Below are 21504 nucleotides of genomic sequence, written 5' to 3'. Positions count from 1 at the left end.
ATGCATGCTTCCATTTAAGTGAAATTGCCCGAGACTGGGGGTAGGTGTGAATCTAGGTGTTTGTTCAATGGTTATGAGGTTTCTTTTTGAGGTGATGAAAATATTTTGGAACTAGATAGGTGGTTGTAAACATTGTGAATGTACTAAATGCCACTGTATACTTTATTTTCTTAAATATTTATTTATTTGGCTGCGTTCGGTCTTAATTGTGGCACAGGGGACTTTTGTTGAGGACTCTCTAACTGTGGTGGTGGGCTCTGTAGTTGGTGCACACAGGCTTAGTTGCTTTGCAGCATGTGGATCTTAGTTCCCCCACCAGGGATCAAAACTGCGTCCCCTGCATTGCAAGGTGGATTCTTAACCACTGGACCACCAGGGAAGTCCCCTAAATGCCTTTGTCTATTTTAAAGTGGTAAATGTGGTGTCACCTACATCTTAACACTCTCTCCCCTCCTTCCATCAAGACAGCCAGGCTTTGGCCAATAAAATGTGGCAGAAGCAACGTCCTGTGTCTTCTTTGCATGTGCCCGAATGGAGTCCTGAGTCCTCCGCGGTGTGAAGTCCCAGGGGAGAGCTGCCAGCTGCCCCAGCGAGGCCTCTGCCCCAGGAGGAAGGCCGGGTCCCCTCACCAGCCACAGCTGCCACCTGTCCTCCTGCAGCTGCCTCGGAGAGCCCAGGTGACAGGGGCAGTCAGGCCAGGAACTGTGGGAAATAATAAGTCACTGTTGTCTGAAGCCATTTAGTTTTAGGGGCTCATCATGCAGAAACAGTAACTCACTTCCAGATATGCTGCCAGGCACATTTACTATAATTTACTCAACCCATCTCTTGCTGAGGGGCACCTAAATTGCATCCAGCTTTGTAATAATTCTAAACAACTCTACCCCAGACTTTTTAAAATAAACGATCTTCTGTACTTATCTGACTTTTTTCCTAATATTCTCAGCAGCAGCATAAATGCATTTAATGGAGACATTAGGGGAAAAACCCAAAACCATAAAACAGCATTCCAAACATATTCCTAACTCAGAAGTTCTTAACTCATTTAAGAAACCAAAGCAATTGCAATGATTTCAGGTGATTTCAGCTGTGGAAGTCAAGGCTGTGCCAGGTTATTAGACTTTGTATGGAATTGGCTCTGGGAGGTGTTTAGTCTCTCAGTCATGACTGACTCTTTGTGACCCCATGGACTGTAGCCCCGTGAAGCTCCTCTGTCCATGGGAGTTTTTAGGCAAGAATACTGGAGTGGGGTGCCATTTCCTTCTCCAGGGGATCTTCTTGACCCAGGGATCAAACCTGCGTCTCTTGCATCTCCTGCATTGGTAGGTAGATTCTTCACCGTTAGCACCACTTGGGAAAACCAGCCCTGCGATGCAGCCCATGAACTATAACCCCAAATTTCTCACTTGTAGGTCAGCCATAGGCTGTTTTTGTACTTTTTTCCCTTAGGATTTGGGGACTCCTATGTATGTTAATAATTTGATATAAAATATATTACAAAATACATGAATTCATGTAATGTACACTGATTCCTCCATGAAGATTCACAATAATGAAGCTTTCAGTATTTGTTTATTCGTCTGAGTGTACACTAAGATTCTTCAAGGGTCCAGGCACCAGCCCTTCCTGTTCTCATCCAGGAAACACCTCATCATGTTCTTATTGTCAAATGTGCCATTAGTGGCTCATTTCTTATTTCTCATTATGAGAAAAGGATAGGGGAATGTCTTCATAGTGTCACAGCTCTTCAGAACCTGGTTATTTAAAAATAATATAGAAATTCTGACCTCTGCAATTTCTTCGTGTCATTTCTTTAATGCTGTTGCATCATCAGTTCAGTTCAGTCGCTCAGTTGTGTCCGACTCTCTGCGACCCCATGGACTGCAGCACACCAGGCCTCCCTGTCCATCACCAACTCCCAGAACCTACTGAAACGCATGTCCATCACGTCAGTGATGCCATCCAACTATCTCATTCTCTGTCTTCCCCTTCTCCTCCTGCCTTCAATCTTTCCCAGCATCAGGGGCTTTTCCAGTGCGTTGGTTCTTCACATCAGGTGGCCAAAATATTGGAGTTTCAGCTTTAGCTTCAGTCCTTCCAATGAATATTTAGGACTGATTTCCTTTAGGATGGACTGGCTGGATCTCCTTGTAGTCCAAAGGACTCTCAAGAGTCTTCTCCAACACCCCAGTTCAAAAGCATCCATTCTTTGGTGCTCAGCTTTCTTTATAGTCCAACTCTCACATCCATACATGACAACTGGAAAAACCATAGCTTTGACTAGATGGACCTTTGTTGGTAAAGTAATGTCTCTGCTTTTTAATAAGCTGTCTAGGTTGGTCATAGCTTTTCTTCCAAGGAGCAAGCATCTTTTAATTTCATGGCTGTTGCATCGTCGTTTATGATGTTACGTCATACACCCTGTGCCTGTGAAACTGGCTGCCAGTGACACTCTCAAAGGTTGTGACAGTGCTTTGTTGATGGTGGCCACAAATGCAAGTCCAACCAAGTATGCAGGAAAATGCAGATAATAATTCATCTTCAGGTCATGTTACATTAACCACTGAGAATTTTTAGCAGAACCGTTAAGCCACACATCTTCCTATTACATCTTCTCTTGAACCCTTCAGGCTGCAATCAAGCTATTCTGAGCACAAGGTCGATTTCAGTGTTGACTGCACTTTGCACCAACACCAGTAGGGAGGTCAGGTGGGAGGACGTGAGTACAGTGGGTCCCATTTTCTCGAGCAATGCTCGTCTCCATCTCTCATCTAGTTCAGATTAAGCCCACCCGCAGGAATAAAATGACACCACACAGACTGAAGGCAAGTAAGGGTGCTGATGTCAAGGACAGATTGACACTGCAGGACAACCGTCTAGAAAGCCAAGGAGGAGACGGGTGCAGTTAACCCAGGAAGACGTCCTGCCATGAGGAGCAGGGCCCATGGAAGAAGTACAGTGACCATCCTGTGTGCCAGGGGTGGGAAACACACGGGGCAAACATATCTGCCAGCTCCCCACCACCACCCACTGCCCAGTGATGCTGTAGACTCAGGCGGTAACAGTGCAAGTTGGAACACATGGGTGAGACCTGCTAGAGGAGTCTCCACACAGGCTAAGCCCAGTATCACTGGGAGACTGCTGGCCAAAGAGGACCACAGTCCTCCTGTGCCCAAAGTGAGTGAAAGTCACAGGATCAGCCTGTCAGCATCACCTTGGTGGCCCAGTTGCTCACAATCCCGTGAAAACCACACTGCGTGGATCAGCAGGAAACTAGGTGGCTGTCTTCCTGGGACTAAGGTCCAGCTATTAGCTCCATGAGGACCCCCACAAATGCCAGCTCTGGACTTTTGGATGACCCCGCGTGCACAGTAGAGGGTTAGTGAGTACCCCAAAGTGGAAAGGCAGAGGCTGAGACACAGAGGACCTGATCTGGGTCCAGGGTGGCCTCTCTGAGTGGCACTGCTGGCCCCAGCCAATCCCAGGTGGCAAATGGGACTTGGATCATTTTGAGAAAGTCACCCCCAAGCACAGGACCCCTTTTCCCTCAGTCGAAGGGCATCACCTCTCCTAATGTACTGGCGAGTGGCAGGAAACACAATCCACTTTGAAGAATTTAAACAAGAGGAGATTACTAAACAGTATGACAGAGCTTGCCATATTGGTGGAAAGGCTGAAGGAATGAACTTTAGGCTAAGCTTCCAGAAACAATTCTTAGAAACAGGGCTCAGGGCAGGCCCGGCTGGTAAGAGGCAGCTTCACCTACCAACTTCAGAACCCGACTGGGGCAGCCTAGGAGTGCTGTCCCCACAGCTGACTAGGAAAACGCACCTTCGGCCCCCAGTTCTGCCACCAGCACTGACTCTCTGAAACTGCCCTTTGTCCTCATGCAGGTTATTCCCCAGGTTAAACCTTAAGTGGGTACATCTAATTGGTAGGACTGAAGTCACGTGTTTGGTGCAAAGGATGCTTGAAGATTCTTAATGGGTTGGAGGGATTCTCGATGTGAGGACACTCTCAGCATGTGGGTAGGACCTTTGGAAGATTCTGGGCAGCCCTGAAAGACGGATATTGACACATCAAGATGGCTAACTTGGGGTTATTCCATGCATAAATATAGGAAAGTTGGTAAAAATGGATGGAGAGTGAAGCATGGTTAGTTTAGGAGCATGAGAGATGAGAAGACCTCACTAGGAGAAATGCAACAGGTGGTTGGAAACGTGGGGCTGGGACTTCGCTGTGCTTGCGTTATGCATTTGGGAATCACTTATGAAGAGATGGAAGCTGAAGTACTGAGAATTAATGGCAACGATGTGAGAGCAGAGAAAAGAATGTGGCTTAGGGTTGACTGTATTTTGGGGAAGGGAGGGAGGAGGGAAACCTGTAAAAGTGACAGAGAATGAGGTCAAAAAGATGGGAGGACCAGAGAAATGCAGTGCTTTAAAGCTGGGTAGCACTGGCTACATAATTTTGGGAGTTCTGTGCAAAATGGTAAGGGAGGGCCCCTGACTCAAAACTCATTAGGATTTAAGGCAATACAACAGAGTAGTAAGCCAAGCCTGGGGCCTCTTCTGAACTTCGGGTCCTGTGCAATTAACTACTGCTGCATCCCTGTGAAGCTGGCCCCAAAGCTGAGAAGTGAGAGTTTCAAAAGAGGGTGGGTGTCCAGGAGGATGGAATTTGAAAATAGGTTGCTGAATATGATTATTTTGAGGTCACGGTGATCTTCAAGAAAACAGGGTGGGGGCAAAAATTCAGTCATAAGCTACTGAAGAGTAAAGTGCTTGGAGATGACATGCAGACAGTGAAAAATCAGGGGTTTGAAGAAAGATTGCCCAGTTCAGGAAGCAATTGCGTTCAGAAACAGCCATTTTCAAATGAAAGAGACATGATCACATTTGTTGGCTTGGAAAATGTGAGCAGGAAGGATTGAAGATGCAGAAAGCAGGGAGTAAGTGGAGACAAGGTTTGGAAGTGGGAGATGTTGTGATTAATAATAGAGTTGGAAATATAGTAAGCTTTGGAAAGTCAGCCTGGGAGCCACTCTGATCTAAGAGAGAGTGTGAAGATACAAAGAAATCAAAGAGAAATGTACTCCACGTGGGCAGAATATACCATCATGGAGGGTTTCATGGATCTTTATACCACCTATTCATCACACCCAATAGCACCAGGACACCGCACTTTAACTGGAAATGGGTTCATTTATGAATACAACTCTCTGTTTGTGTGGGATATCAATTTAGAAAGCATCCCTATAGTGTGAAGTGATGGGGATTTCGCTGGCATTGACTGTCCATTGAGGGCTCTCTGATGAGGTAAATTACACCTTAGCTGTAACCCGTCTTGTTTAGAAAAATGACTGCTAGCAAATCATTTTTTTGAGTGTCTTATCTGTGCTTCATTTCTGTGTTGGTACTTGTTTAATTCTACTACAGTGTGAAACATTTCAGGTATTTTATTCCTCCAAATTTAATTCTTTCTAAAGAAATCTTTCACAATTGTTTTAAGTTTCACACGAAAAACAATAAAAAACAAAACCAAACCCCAAACTCCCTGAGGATTTTGAATTGTTATGGGAAATGAACAACTTGATTAAAAATTTAAAGAACACAAAGAGAGTCACTTAATTTTTGTCTGTTCAGAATGGAAAAACATGTGAATTTTTAAAGATCCAAGACTGTAAGTGAACTGAAAGGAACTGCTGTTCAGTTAAGCATGAAAAACAGGATTTTAAGGTTGTGTCAGTTATTAACTTCTAATCTGTGTGAAGAAACTCCAGAACTTTCTCTTCCTGTAACTAGTAATTAAGCCATTAGTCTGACTGGAGCAATTAGAAGTGAGTATTTTATAAAAACAGAGGTAATGAAGAAGCCACTGTACACAAAGTCACATCCAGATTAGGACCTGCCAGCAGCAACACAACACAACAACAGCAAAAGGACGCAATCCAAAACCACAAGGAAATCACAACTCATTTCAACTGAAAACAAACAAACACGTGGTGGAAATAAAAACAAGATTATAGTTCTTATTCATATACATGCCCATAGGAAAGTACTCCTTAAAATGGGAAAATTGTCCCATCTATATACATTTCTGTCCTTATGGATTAATATTTGCAGCTAAAGAAGAAAATGTTACTTGAGCTTTTTTTTGCTTTATTTTGCAAATGTAACATTCCATGAGCATGTTTGAGAAATAAGTAGGATAATTAAGAAGGAACTTGGCCTCAGAGAATGTGTCCGTTCTGGTATTAACATTCTGGAGTCTCCCTCTGTCACTTCTCAAGGGACAGGGTTTGATGTTTTAGTCCAAACAGCTTTGACCATTGGGTCACAGGGCCCCTTAAAAGGAAGTACTTAACTTTTCAACAGTGGTAACAAGAATGGATATTCTTAGAAATCTGCTGATTTAAAACGCTTCCCCTTCTCAGTCCAATTTTGTCAAAGCCCTTGTAAATTTAACATACTCTTTTAGAACAACTGATTCCACCCCAAATACTTGAAATTTTGGTACCTTGTTTGAAAGTGACAGTCGCTGAGTTGTGTCCGATTCTTTGCGACCCCATGGACTATACAGTCCATGGACTTCTCTAGGTCAGAATACCGGAGTGGGTAGCCTTTCCCTGTACAGTTTATCTTTACAGCTTTTTGAGATTGTGCATTTATATGGAAAATCTGATGAATGGTGACAACCCAAAACAATGATCCTCAAACTCAGAACTGTCTACTTGCTGCTGCTGCTAAGTCACTTCAATCAAGTGATTACTAAAATGCAGATTCTTCGGCACCCAGGCCACCCTGAGATACAGTCATAGGATTTTTGGCTTGTTCTTTTAAGCAACTGTCCTAGGGGATTTTGATAAAGTGGTATAAACGTTTTAAAGAAATGTAATTCAGTAAAGGGTTTCCCAGGTGGCTCAGTGGTAAAGAATCCACCTGCCAATGCAGGAGACAAGGGTTTGATCCCTGGGTGGGGAAGATCCTCTGAAGAAGAAAATAACAACCCACTCCAGTTTTCTTGCCTGGGAAATCCCATGGACAGAGGAGCCTGATGGGCTACATACAGTCCATGGGATTGCAAACAGTAGGACAAGACATAGCGACTATACCACCACCACCAATTCAGTAAAATTTAACCCTTATGTATTGGATCTGGCTCAAAAGGCAAGTTGGAGGCAAGTTGGAGGTATGTAATTATTAACCATATCTTCTTAATCAATAGGGAAGTGACTTTTAAAAGTTAACAGGCTATTTTTTTTGAGCAGTTCTAACATTACAAAAACGTTGAGGGCAAAGTGTCCCTATATTTGTTTCCTATATTATGAACATGTTGTATTAGCATGGTACATTTGTTACAACTGATGAGCCAGTATTGGAAAGTGACTTTGAAATGACCATGGCCAAGGCTGCCAGTGGCTGGGCTGCGGCTGGGAACCAAGCCATATCCACACCCTCGCTTGAACAAGCTGCTTGGTACGTTCTCTTGAAAGATGTTCTATACAGATTAACACCATAATAGCTGTAATTGCTCTGTGCCAGTATCTGAACACAGGTGGCAGCAGGACTCATTTGACTAAGCCCTGTGATTGGTGTCTGGGATGGTTGGTATTTATCCTGGCTCCATCTTAACTTTCCGTGCAACCTGGGACACAATCGTTAATGGCTTACATGTGTAAACCTGTGAAACAGGGCAATCACAGAGCAAAATACCAAGTATTAGTTTATACCTTGACTCTTTCTAAAGGGAATGGGTACAACGATATTAATGCTCAAGAATTGCTCTGACAGAGGTTACAAACAGGGGCTTCTAATTTCTCAACTGAAGATGGGAAGGGCACCAATTAAAAAAAAACCCTTATAGAATATAGTTTTACTACAATACGATATACTTTCCTCAGAGGTCTTAGGACAAGCCACACCTGTTCGTTAGGTTGAGTGGGAAGTGGCATGAGTGGCTGGACATCTCTGGGTAGGCTTCCCAGGAAAGATGTTACTTTCTGACTTGAGTTTTAAAGGATGAGCAGTTGCCAAAACCCCTAGAGAGAGTTTCTCAAACCACCTGTGGTTAGGAACCAGTCGTTTTTGTTCCCAATCTGCCAGGTACCAATACGAAACCCCTGCTGTGCCAGCTATGACTCACCAGGAGTCTGACAACACCCAAACTTGTTTATTCTCAGTTCAAACAATCCACCAATCACGTGCTTCTATGTCGTGGTGTTTGCTATATTGCTACAAAAGTTTTTAAACCTTTGCTCTCATTTTCTCTGTTACAGACAGGCTCCAGTTTGCAGAACAGCACAAGGCAGCTGAAACTTGCTGGAAATGCAAGATTATCAGCGCTTACCCTCATCAGTTCCAATCTGTATTTTAATCATGATGCGCAGGTGACTCCTGTGCACGTTAAAGTTTAAGGAGTTGCCCCAGAGAACCCAGGACTCGGTATGGTGGTGGGAGGGTTTGAGCCTTCACCCGCTTCCATTTGGCTATCTGCTTCCTTTGGGTCCGGGAAAAGGGTTACATTTTTTTTTAAAGGTGTAATTGGCCATGTCCTCTTTCAGTTTACAAAACTGAATTTTCCCGCCGCGACGAAAACTTCTTGTAACCTGAGTGCAGGAGAGAAACTCCACACGGGTAGGAGGCTTCCAGAAATTCTGATCAGCCTCCGTTCTCTGCTTTGATCTGGCCCAACAGCCGGGGCAGCTCCCCGGATCGCGCTTCCGTCCCCGGGGTCGCTCATCTGCCGAGCTGCATTAATGAGATCCGCGTTTAGCCGGTTCCAGGGTCTGCTGAAGATCAAAGGCACACACACACACACACAAACCCCCCAGCCCCTCCTCCTCCTCCTCCGCGTTGACTATTAGGTCTCTATCACCAGAGGGGAGTCAACTTCCCCCGCCCTCCCCGCGGTGGGGTAAGGAGGAGGCGGAGAGGCAATCCCCTCTGGCCCCGCCCGCCTCCGAGCCCCGGAGCCCGCGGCGGTCCGAGGCGCGGAGTGGGCGGGGCCTGGGCGAAGTTGGGGGCGGGGCGCGCCGGCCGGGCGAGGCCTAACCTGGCGGAAGCGCGGGTAAGGGCGTGCTGAGGGCGGGGCTCCCGGAGGGGCAGGGCGTGGCCAACGAGCCGCGGGTGGGCCGGCTGGGTGGGCGGGGCTCGGTACTGGGCGGGGCGATACGAGCGAGTGGGCGGGCCCGGACGAGAGGGCGGGGCGGGCCGTGTGCCCCTGTCCGCGAGTCTCGGTGTGACTGTGAGCCGGTGAGCTCCGGGCGCCGAATCCTCACCGCCGCGGCGCTCGAGCTGGGAGAACCACCTCCAGGGCTCGCTCTGTGGCCGCTGTTCTCCTGCCCGCCCTGAGCGCCTCGGGCCGGAGTGCAGAGGGAGTGGGGCGCGCTCCCCAGCCGGCCCCCGCCGCCCTCCCCCAGCCCCTGGGAAGAATGTGCCACCAGCTGTTCTCCGCTCGCGAGCGCTGCGCCCAGGAGTGAGGAACTTGGAGCCCGAGGAGACAAAGGCTGCAGTTGGGACGGATGCGTTAAGAGTCTGGGGTTTGGGCAAACAAAAGGTGCGAAAGCCGAGAAGGGGGAGACGGAGATGGCAGCGGGGGAGCCCCGCGGGCTCGAGTTTCTGGGAGTCGCGCCTTGACACGCATGGTTCCCCCGGACCTTCGGCTGCATTGACTTCCGCGAGAGCTGGGAGCCGGACTCGGGCAAGTTGGGGAGCGCACGGGGAACAATGGACAACTTCTTCCCCGAGGTGAGTGAGCTCGCGGCCGGGAGGGCGGGCGCGGGCTCCCTTCCTGCCGGGAACCTGGCCTCCGGGGAGGGAAGAGATGCGCCCCCGGCGCTGCGCGCACACCCGCTACCGCGCGCGCTAAGCCCGAGAGGGCGAAACTTTCGAGGAGTCGCCAGAAATCAAGCCCGGGGGGGCGGGGATGAGTCTCCTGGCTGAGTAAGCCGGGTTGGGTTTTTATTTTGTCCCGCGCTCTCGTTTGGCTCCGGGATGCCGCGAAGGTGAGCGTCCTGGCGCAGGGGCGGCTGGCTCACCGGCTGTCCCGCGGCGCCCCGGGCGAGGTGAGCGGGCGGACGAGGGGCCCTGACGGGAGGGCTGCCCGCCCCGCTGCCGGGGTGCGGGAAACCCCATGAAAAGGCTCGTCGGGGACGTGCCTTTTCTCCAAGAAAGGTCTGGTCTGGTATTTCCTTTGCAAAATGTGCCGGCTTCCTGTGAGAGGGGCGCAAACGCTTCCAGAGGAGACGCTTAATGAAGTGTGAGAAGGGGGCGGCGAGCGTTCAGTCGTTGACTTGAGCTCTCCGGCCGTCGGACCTTTGGAGTGTAGGTTGGAGTGCTCCCCAAGAAGTGCTCCTTCAGGCTTTGCGATCATTCCAGAGCGTGAGATCAAAAGATCACATGTTTGTGCTGACTGTCCTTGGCAGATTTTGAATTCGAATGTAAAGAAAATCGTTTAGGGCGCACTTCGGTTATTTTGAGAGATGGAACTGATGTTCCTTTTAGGGTCATTGAGGGCGGGACACCACGGTTACTTGAAACCCTTGACTTGAGAACCTTTTTTTTTTTTCTTTTTTCCCTGGGATCGAGCGTTACTGTGGTTTCTTGGCTCCCTATCCTTTCTTGGTTGTGTTTATTTAACAAATTCTATTTAAGTTTGAGGTTTGAAGTGGCTCAAAGTAAACTTAGTTAGCTTAAGGAGTCTGATGTGACTTTCATTGAAAGCCAGGGGATGTTTTGTAAACCCAGGACAGTTTTGGGACCTTCCAGCAATTTAGATTGGTGAGGATTTGCCTCTGTGTTGGCTATCTGGCTTTATCAGAGTTAATTGGACTTACTATTTCAAGGCATTGTACTTTCCAGGTGTCCACTTACCATAATATAAATAGTCTATAATGGCCAAAGTGGTATATTCTTGTGTAATAGTAATAGCCATTTTCCCCCCCAAAAGTGGCTTCTCACGCGTGATGCCTACATTCATGATGAAAAGTGAATTGGAAAGTAATTAATCATTCATTAATGCATATTTCTACTTAAAAAAAATGAACACTATAATTGTGAGGCTAGCGTTTCCTAATCCATAGACCTTTGTTTTCATGCCTGTAATAAGGCTCCAGAACGTTCTGCAGGAGTTGCAGGTTAACCAGTGATGAAAGACCAGCGGGCTGTTTAACTGCTTTCATCTGTAGGAAAACCTGAGGCTCTGCCTGCGGGACACTAACTCTTAATTTTTTTTTTTTTTTTGGTGGCAGAAAGGAGGCCCTTATTTTGCTTTTGTGTTGTGAATCTCTTAGGAAATTTGTTTAGACACAGAATTTGTGTTCGACTTTTTGGGGTCCGGGTCCCCATGAAGCTTGTCTGTGTACCGCGGAGGAGGCTAGTGACCTCCCCTTTGGAAGAACTCTGCCCCCTAGTGCACGTGGGGAGAACTGCAGGATAACGTGGAACAGCTGCAGCCTCCTGCCCTCGATCCTACCCTTGGACTTGGAAATAACTCCTTACAATACACTTTTGTCTAGTGTAAGAAGACCTGGTTGTTGGATTTTATATCCACGATTAACATAATATTGAATTTGGTCTGCAGTGATCAACTTCTCCATTCCCTGCCTATCCTAGGTGAAAAGTCTTAACCCAGAGACGTTGACCCTTGCCCAAGGTTGAAGAGGTGGTTACAGAACCCACAGCCTTTATCCTCTGTTGCTGGTGATTTTAGTAGCTAGCGGAAATTGTTATGGGCTTAAAGTTATACTTTTACTCTTGTGATGTATTTGCATTGCAATGTTAATTTCTAATCAGAAATTTCTGATTAATTGATTTCTAGTCAATATTCATTTCTAATCAGAGTTCCTCCCCTAACCAGTTACTTTGGATGGGAAGTCAGCGGGGCCAGACGCTCTGCAGTGTTGTATTCTTTGGGGACATACTTCTCTACCGTAGACCCTGTCTCTCTTAAGTATCTTAGAGCACCCTTTTGTGAAATTGTCCAGCAAAGAACATCTTGTAATGTCCTGTTAGAGCAGGAACAGTGAGTGTGGAAGTGATATATTTCCAAGGACAGCGGATTTGAAGGGCCTCTTGTATTGCCAAGTGATGTCCTGTTCTTTGGTACCTTTTCCCTTTGTGCTTTAGGCATAATGACTTGTTGCTTGTCAGACAGCAGTTTGAAGCTAATGTTAACAATTGGAAAAAAAAAATTATGTCGCATATATTAGCTTTCTGTGTGAAGGGCCAAATAGCAAGGAAACGAGAGCTCCTTGTGACTAGCAGCTGCCATTTAGAGTGAGAGCTTCCCAAGCTGGGTACCATTGACATTCTGGGTCAGTCAGTTCTTTGATGGGGGGAATCTGTCCTGTTGTATCGTGGGGTGTTGAGCAGCCTCCCTGGTCTCGACTCACTAGATATCAGTAGCATCCACAAGTCATGACAACTGAAGTGTCTTCAGATGATGCCAGATGAGCTACGGGGGGCAAAATCACTCTCACTTGAGAATCACTGAGCTAGACCCCTGGATCAGTTCCTTGTGGAATTAATTCCTTGTGTGTTGCAGACACAGCCTTCTTGTCTGCTCTAAGTAGCATTGGGCTGCCGCTCAGCGGGAAGCCCCTGAGGTTTGTGCCCAGCAGCTGATGGCTCCTGACTTCACAGTGTACCCACGGGTTGGAGAAACTGAGGGCTCCAGGCTCTCCAACTGTGTTTCCGTTTCTTCATGCTGGGTCTTAGATCTTTCTGACTTCTCTCGAGCGAACTGTGTGCACACTCCTGGGAAATTTGCCTTTTCAACGTTTAGAGGTAAGCTGTTCAAAAGTTGACCTTAGGAAGAACCTCAGGTTACATATGTCTGAAACCAGATGCACTTTTAAAAGCGAAAAGGCTCAACTCGGAAAAGTGGCACGACTACCATGCAGATGTGTTGATGTTTTGAAGTGGCTGCTGTTTTCCTCCAGGGCTGGGTAGAGTGCCTACAGTACTGGAAAGGCCAGTCAGTGCCGGCTGGACCTTAAACGAGCTGGACTTCTCTGTCTTCTGTTGTAGGAACAGGTGTGGCATAATGACTGATCGAGTGAAAGATCTTCTCAGGGTTATTAATGGGACACGTGAACACTTTGATTTTCAGAATATGTAAAACATACACAAGTAAGATACTCATAAACACATAAAGCAGGCATTGATGTTTTAAGGACTACATTGTCAGTGGAAAACATCCCAGCTGTACCTGTTTCTCAGTCTGGTTCAGCCTGGGCTGGAACAAACCCACCTCTCAAGGTGTTAAGTGGAAGTATCTTCCTTATTTCCACTTAACTTGGAGGGGAGTCTTAGGTTTGGTTGTTTCCTGGAACTCAAATAGTTATTTTAAATTGGAATGAGTTCTTGAGCTTATTTCTCCCCCGCCTTTTTTTTTTTTTTCCTGCATCTTATTGGTTTTTTTTTTTTTTTTTTTTTTTTTTGTCTTGGTACAAAAGCAAAACAAAACTGAAAACTCTTGTTTTTGGCAGCTTCCCCCCCCCCCCCCCCAGCTTCATCCCTCAAGGGCAAAGGCAAGCACTCAGGGCTTCTTGTCCCACTGCCTGCTGCAGGTGACCCCTTTGATGACTGTAAAATGAAATCAGAGCATTCCCTGGTGTCTTCTTGTCTCGCAGTGAAGTCACAGTGCCCTGCCCTTTCTTTTAATTTTTTAAAAGTGAAAAAAAAAAAAAAAAATTTGGCTGCACCAGATCTCAGTTGAGGCATATGGGATCTCAGTCGGGGCATGCAGAATCTTTAGTTGCAGCATTCGGGGTCTAGTTCCCTGATCAGGGATTGAACCCAGGTCTCTTGCATTGGGAGTGAGGAGTCTTAGCCACTGGACCACCACGGAAGTCACAGTGCCCCGCCATGCTGGGAACAGCAAAGCTGCAGGAGCAGTGGTGAGCAGGGAGCCCTGGTCCGTTGGGTGCTCACCTCTCCCCAAGTCAGGCCCAGAGCAGCGTAGGCGGGGCGGGCACTGTTTAACCAGAGCCGGACAGAGAGAGGGCGGTGTATTTGCTTTTCCAGCAGCCTTTTAAGTGGGGTTACCTTTAAGGACAGGCACCTTGAACATGCTCTTCTGTGGAGATTGGGCAGGGGGACGTAGGATACCTTCTTATAAATGGGTTTCAAAATTTTGCATTCAGGGTGACTGCTGGGTGACGCTCTCAGGTCATCGATTTGCAGGGAGCGTTCTGGCTTACCTGGGGGCTCAGATGGTAAAGAATCTGCCTGCAGTGCAGGAGACCAGGTTCTATCTCTGGGTTGGGAAGATCCCCTGGAGAAGGAAATGGCAACCCACTCCAGTATTCTTGCCTGGAGAATCCCATGGACGGAGGAGCCTGGTGGGCTGCAGTCCATGGGGTCGCAGAGAGTTGGAGATGAAACTGACACACACGTGCACTCAAGCAGGAGCCATCTGGAAGGTCTGCGGGAAGCTGGGCCTCACTCCTGGGGCCTGCCATGCCCCTCGGTTGGATGAAAGCACCTCATCACTAAGAGGAGAAAAGATGTGGGCTTTGGGAGCTTGGCTGCACACCCCCTCCGCACTTACAGGCTCTCAGTCAGGTTATCTGACCTTCCAGGGCTTCATTTCTCTGTCTGTGTTGTTGTTTAGTCGCTAAATCGTGTCCCGACTCTTTTTGACTCCATGGACTGCAACATGCCAGGCCTCCCTGTCCCTCACTCTCTCCTAGAGTGTGCCCAAGTTCTGTTGTCTATAAGTGAGCATAATAGTGTTGACCTTGCATGGCTATTAAGAGAATTCAAGATAAGATTTACAAGGCACTTGGCACTTGGTAGGTGAGTTATAATACAAGGTTAGAGTAACTTGGAAATTAAGAACAAGTGGCGTCTGATGGTGACTAAAACTCCAGTCCTCAATGGGGCAGGGAAATCTTGGCTTTGGGGCTGTCTCCAGTATCACTTCTGGTACTGGACTGCATTTATTTTCTCCCTTTTGACCAATACATGTCTGGCTGATGTTCCAGAATCCTGTCAGAGACATGTCTACATTGCTTATAAAGTCAAGTTCACATTCTTAGTATGGTTTCCTGATTTGGCAACTCTTTATTCTTTTCCCCTCCGTGAATTGGATTCCACAGGATCTATTACCCGGCCTACACCGTACCTTTGTCTGTCCTGTCCTCTCTGCCGATCTGATGTCCTGCTGTCTAGCTCCTTTTTTGGAACCATCCCCACAGGTCTAGTTCATGGTCACTCCTCTCTTTTCTGTGGACTTGGCTCTATTTGTTTCTGTCCTGGTTGTGTTAGGACCTGGGTGTTCATTGGAAGGATTGATGTTGAAACTCCAATCCTTTGGCTACCTGATGCGAAGAACTGACTCATTGGAAAAGATCCTGATGCTGGGAAAGATTGAGGGCAGGAGGAGAAGGGGACACCAGAGGATAAGATGGTTGGATGGCATCACCGACTCAATGGACATGAGTTTGGGTGAATTCTGGGAGTTGGTGATGGACAGGGAAGCCTGGCGTGCTGCAGATCATGGGGTCGCAAAGAGTCGGACACAACTGAGCAAGTGAACTGAACTGTTAGGAATTTACCCTCTTTTAGCTAGAGGCTTTGATTTTTTTCTTCTTTCTCAAATGCATAGTCTTGAAAAGTTAAATATTTGATTTATAAGTTTTATCACCTTGTTTGCACTCAGAAGTCCTCTACCGTGGGATGCTATCCTGTGTAGCTGTTATTTTCCTCTTAAGTACAGATTGTTTTTTTTTAATGTCGGGAGGGGAGATGGTTCTAACTTTTCCTTTTGATTATGAAGCGTTTTATAATTCTTTGAAGACAGTGAAAAGTACTTCTGCAGTTTGAGTGCTCTGTGCCAGGCATGTTTCTGAGCACTTTACATTCAGTAATTCGTCCAGTAAGTAAGTAATAACCTTATGAGTAGGGCTCCATCAATGAGGAAAATGAGGCACAGAGAGGTTGAGTAATTAGCCCAAGGTCACACAGCAATGTCCAGGCTTTGAACCCAGACAGGCTGTCTCCAGGGCCTCTGGGCTCTTCACTGCCATGCTTTCCTTTCCCGTTGGTGTCATTTGTATTATGCTTGCATCACTGTTTCTTTGTTGACATACCTTCAACCTTAGGCAGTTAGTAAATAAGTTTTGAGTTGAAAACTGCTTGGAGGCTTGGGAAAACAAGTGACCCACACACCCCAGAAACTCTGCAAACCCAGCAGGAAAATGTTCATCGGCTTTTGAGCATGCCCCTAATTTTTATTTGGTGTGCTTTTTTACTCAGGAAGGACATGTATCCTCATAAAATGTAGCTTCTAAAGCTGCAGGCCCCAAGCTCATGAGGATGGTAGGGAGATTTAGATGATAAGGCCCTTAGAAAACTAGAGTTTTGAAAAGTTTCTTTTCTTTTTTTTTCTTTTTTTAATTAAAAGAAAGGGTAGAACTCATTTGTCTCCTCAGTTCTAACTCTCAAGTTATCAGTTCTTCTTGGAGGTTTTCTGATGGAATCTTCTTTTGATTAAAGATTCTGGCTACTTTCCAGACTGCCTCTGTGTCTGTTGTTTTACTTGTTAGCTTATGAATGCTTGTGAGGGGACTGATCATTGACAGTGGAGTGGAACGTTTTCCAAAGAGCATCCTTGAATAAAACATTTTTCTGCTTTGCTAAGAGCTCTTCGGAAAATGTGTCTGCCAGGCTTAATGTACAAAACTCCCAATTTAAACCTACCCTCTCATGTTGCATGACATCACATCATCTGACTTTGCCAGTTATAGGAAAAAGTGTCAGAGTCCTTGTGGCAAAGCCATGACGCATCTGTTGAAACGTGGCCAGAGCAGGAGACGACCAGATGGCAGTTGGGCATTTATTGCATAGTTTTACCTTCCCCCCAGATTTAGGATCCATTCTTCCGGGATGAAAATTGCTTCTGTATACAGGCATTATGTAATACAGGCATTATGATAATTATTTTTTTTAAAAGATTTGTATTAGAAAAGGTAGGTAAAGTTGAATTTTTGTGCTTTGGAGATGGAATATTTATCTTGACTACCTGTCAGTGATTAAAGGGCAAGGTAAGATGAGGTTTGAATGGTGGTGTGGACAGTAGCTTTTTCACTTGGCCTCTTACCTAATACTGGGTTCCAAAAGAATCCCGTAGTTCTTCTGTGTCATTTTTGGGGGTCAGTTAATACCCTGTAAGCAGTATCCATTGACAGTGACGTGTGTTGTGGAGAGAGAGAGAGAAACCTCTTTGTAGCATCTGTACTCATCCTGTCTGCTTTGTTAAAAGCAGCCAGTGTGATAAGGCAAGGAAAAGAAATTAAAAGCTTTTATACTTTAATATATAGATAATCCTAGGGGGCTTCCCTGGTGGCTCAGTTGGTAGAGAATCCGCCTGCCGTGCAGGAGACCTGGGTTCAGTCCCTGGGTTGGGAAGATCCCCTGGAGAAGGGAACAGCTACCCACTCCAGTATTCTGGCCTGGAGAATGGGACAGAGGGACCTGACAGGCTACAGTCCATGGGGTTGCAAAGAGTCAGACACGACTGAGCGACTTTCACTTTCTTTTCATATAGATAATCCTAAGATTGTATGTATGTATGTATATATTCAATTATGTTAGAACTAATAAGTGAGTTTTGCAAGGTTGCAAGATACAGGATCAATATACAAAAACTAACAAATTCTTTATGCTAGCATTGAACTATCTGAAAGTAAATAAGAAAGGAATTTCACAAAAGTATTAAAAAAGAAAATTTCAAGAATTAAAAAAAGGTCTATTTTAAAAGAAGCTTTTCTAGTAGGTTGCGTGCTTATGTGTGTGGCTACTGTTGATTTTTGGGTTTATCAGCTTCATTTACTTAAATTGGGTTACTAGAAATATATCAGTATTTAGGAATATTCTTGCTTAAGGAAAAAAAGCCTTGATAAACATAGATACAGTATATTACTTTTCCATGTCATTCTTAGATTCATTTTTTTCCCCCCTTTATCCTGCAAAGAGTTTGTACCATGTTTAGAAAATGTAGAAAATGCCATGAGCAAAGGATAAAAACTTCCTTGGTCTCACTGTTAGTGTTCTGTTTGCTTCTGTGTCTGTTTCTGTGAAAGCACATATGCAATGTTTTTCACTTAAGAGTTACTTGAGAGAAGCTTTAGATCTTAAGAATCGCGTGTATGCAGGCAGCTCCCATCGTTTTCAGGGCCAGGGATAAGAGTACGAATGCACACCCTGTATAACATCTCTAAAGATATGTTGTAAATCAAGCTTCCAAATTGGTAAATAAGTGTCTTCTAATCTCCTGCCTTGACAGATAATACCTTCATTGGGATGTAATAAAAAAATACGAAAAAAAAAAAAAAAAGCTATGGGTTTTCTTGCCGAAAGACAGATCATCAAAGATGAACAAAGATAATTATAGTTGGCATGTGTGTGGGTGTTCTGTTGATGGACAAATGATGTTTGCATGAATAATAGACATATGCCTCATAGTAAATTTTCCACAGACCTGCTTTTCTTGCCCATGTTTCAGTAGAATCATTGATTATATGGTTGCAGTCAAGATTTTCACAATAACTTGTTTTACTGACAGTAACACTAAAGTAGAAGACCTTTGTTGAGTCTTTGTGGTTCTTTAGTTCATTTCAGTTTGGGGAAGGCTGGGTTTGCTAAGGCAGACAGTAGTTGTTGGTACTGTCAACAGAATTCCTATAGCAATATTTAGGTTAAAAAGAAGGAATGAGATTACCTGATATAGGTTATTGATAGTGCAAGAAGTACACAGTATTATAGTTTTATTCTATGAGTCATGTAAATAATATTGTGAATTGCCACTATTTCTGGAAATATTCCTCAAACTTTGCAATCTTGTGTCTATGATAAAGGAAACTGAAAGCAGAAGTAATTCATTAAAAATCTGTTTTTAGATGAGACTAAATCTTAACATATCTTGGCCAGAAAATAGTTTACATATAAGATGTATTAAGGGATTATGCATGTGTTAATCTTTCTTCCTAGTCATGTAAATGTTTTTATTTCCTTACATTTCCTGAAAATACCAATTTTGTTGCATGTTTCACATATATTGATAGTTTCTATTTGAAGAAATTTTTCTTTAAGAAAAAAAACCACAATTTTTAAAATTCACTGGCCAAATTAGGTTCATTGGGGTTTTGAAAGCTTTTGCTACTATTATTTATAGTAAGCAAGAGTTTATATCAAATAATTGCTGTTACTGCAAGTTCAGAATTAATAATTTTCCACCAAAGATTGGTTTCACTCTTTATTTGAGGAACTTCTGTTCGTTAACCTCTTTTTTTTCTTTTTCCCGTTTTTGTGATGTACAGGGCTCCACTCTAAAGCCTACAGTCCAAGGCAGGTGTCCTGGGTGTCTGATCTCAGTGGTCCTGCCCGTCTTCCTGGGCACGCATCCCTATGTACATGTCCATTTTAGAAAATAGCACACATACATTCTTACACCCAGCTCATTGCACGCTTGCCTGATTATTTCTTGAGGTTAGATTTTCCGGGAGTGGAGATGTTGGCTCATAGAGTTTGCACATGTTTACTTAGACTGTTTGGCAGAAAAGCTTTCTGAGAGGTGCCTGTGCATCTTGGAGCAGGCACAGCTGAACCAGCCTGTCATGACGTATCTGTGATAGCAGGGTCTTATTATAATGAGTCTTGATGACATGCCTTGTTTCACAGGGGAAACACATGATACTTGATTTCTGTGTCTGCTGGTGGGTTGGGTTCTTCTCTGAACCAGGGTGGAGGAGGGAGGCGTTCTCTCAGTTAATTACTAGTGGGATGTTTATCCACATCCAACCCCAGAAAATCCCAGTGTGGTTTCTGATGTTCATTTAAGACCAAAGCACGCACAGGGTCCTGGCTTCATGCTGCCTGGGGAGCCATTGGTTATTTGTTTGGGGAATTTTTATATGAATTTTTCTTTGAGTTCTCATTCCTTTGCATTGTAAGTATCCTTATGAATTAACCCTGGGCTGTAACAGTTATGTGGGGGTGGTTCCAACTGTAGGGATTTAGGTAACACGCAACACACACTGTGTGTGTGTGTGTGACTTTAAGGCTTATTATTATTTCTTAAACTTAAATTATCTTTGGCTGCGCTGGGTCTTTGTTTCTGTGCATGGGCTATCTCTAGCTGCAGGCTCTAGAGCTTGCGGGATTCAGTAGTTGTGGCTCACAGTCTTAGCTGCCCTGAGGCATGTGGAATCTTCCCAGAGCAGGGACTGAACCCAGGTCCCCTGCCTTGGCAGGCAAATTCCTAATCACCGTACCACCAAGGAGGTCCTAAGCCTTATTATTTTTATTAATTACCCCCAGGAAATCTTTCCATGGACTACGAAATTGAAGTGTTGCATGTTTGTGAACATGACTCTCCACCTTTTACAGTGTATACCATTGTCGTTTCGTGCAGTTCTGCTTCTGTCTCCGCCCACGGTTTGTTCTTTTAGGGTTTGTACAGCCCTCCTGTAGTTTTCAGCCTCAGATTTTCAGAGGTGGGCAAGTGCACCCTCTTTGTAGGCCTTCTCAACCTCAGCACCCTTGACATTTCAGCTGGGTTAGCTGTAGTAGCGTGGGGCTGTCCTGTGCTTTGGAGGGTGATGAGCTGCATCCCTGGCCTCTGATCCTTTCCTGCTGGCTCAGATGGTAAAGAATCCGCCTGCAATGCAGGAGACTCAGGTTCGATCCCTGAGTCGGGAAAATTCCCTGGAGAAAGGGACTGGCTCTGGACTCTGGTATCCTTGCCTGGAGAATTCCATGGACAGAGGAGCCTGGCAGACTACAGTCCCTGGGGTTGCAAAGAGTCTGACGTGACTGAGTGACTCACACTTTCCCTTTCTTTCCTGGGCAGGAAAGGGGTGCAGAATCGCTCTAGTGGAGAACCCTTGTACCATGGCCATGATCTTATGAAGTGAAGTGAAGTTGCTCAGTCGTGTCTGACTCTTTGCGACCCCATGAACTGTAGCCTGCCGGGATCCTCCATCCATGGGATTTTCCAGGCAAGGATGCTGGAGTGGGTTGCCATTTCCTTCTCCAGGAGATCTTCCCGACCCAGGGATTGAACTCTGATCTCCCGCATTGTAGGCAGATGCTTTACCATCTGTATGGCCACAGTTTAAATTTGGATCTTCCCAGAATTTTTTTCACCCTTCTTTGTTTATATCCATTCCTGATTGCTTTTTTTTTTTTTGTCTGTTTGGATGATGGGGAAGCACACGTTTATCAGTATTGCAGTTTTATTCTATTTAGGATCCTAACTCTCCCCGTGTGATGTGGACACTTAGAATTGGTTTATCATCTAAACTTGGAGTAGGAAATGGCAACTCACTCCAGTTTTCTTGCCTGGAGAAGTCCATGGATAGATGAGCCTCTGGTGGGCTTACAGTCCACGGAGTCACAAAGAGTTGGACACGCAGTGTACGTGCACATTGTCTAAACTGTGTTTTTCCATCTGGTGGGGATATTCACTTCCAACTGTGCTCTCTGCCCTAAGGCT

At 45.4% G+C, this 21504-nt stretch overlaps 1 protein-coding gene across 1 annotated transcript in view; it reads left to right on the top strand.

The window, feature by feature from the left end:
• Positions 1-9256: 9256 nt before the first annotated feature.
• Positions 9257-21504, top strand: part of MYO10 (myosin X) — a 252256-nt gene continuing 240008 nt past the window's right edge. Inside the window, exon 1 of the mRNA XM_020887818.2 lies at positions 9257-9749. Within this exon, the coding sequence (XP_020743477.2) occupies positions 9729-9749 (21 nt within the window). The 5' untranslated portion in view covers positions 9257-9728. The remainder of the gene's footprint in view (positions 9750-21504) is intronic.

The sequence above is a fragment of the Odocoileus virginianus genome, chromosome 14 (assembly GCF_023699985.2).
Source record: "Odocoileus virginianus isolate 20LAN1187 ecotype Illinois chromosome 14, Ovbor_1.2, whole genome shotgun sequence".
In the NCBI taxonomy this organism is placed as follows: Eukaryota; Metazoa; Chordata; class Mammalia; order Artiodactyla; family Cervidae; genus Odocoileus; species Odocoileus virginianus.
This window is presented reverse-complemented; position numbering and strand designations above follow the sequence as displayed.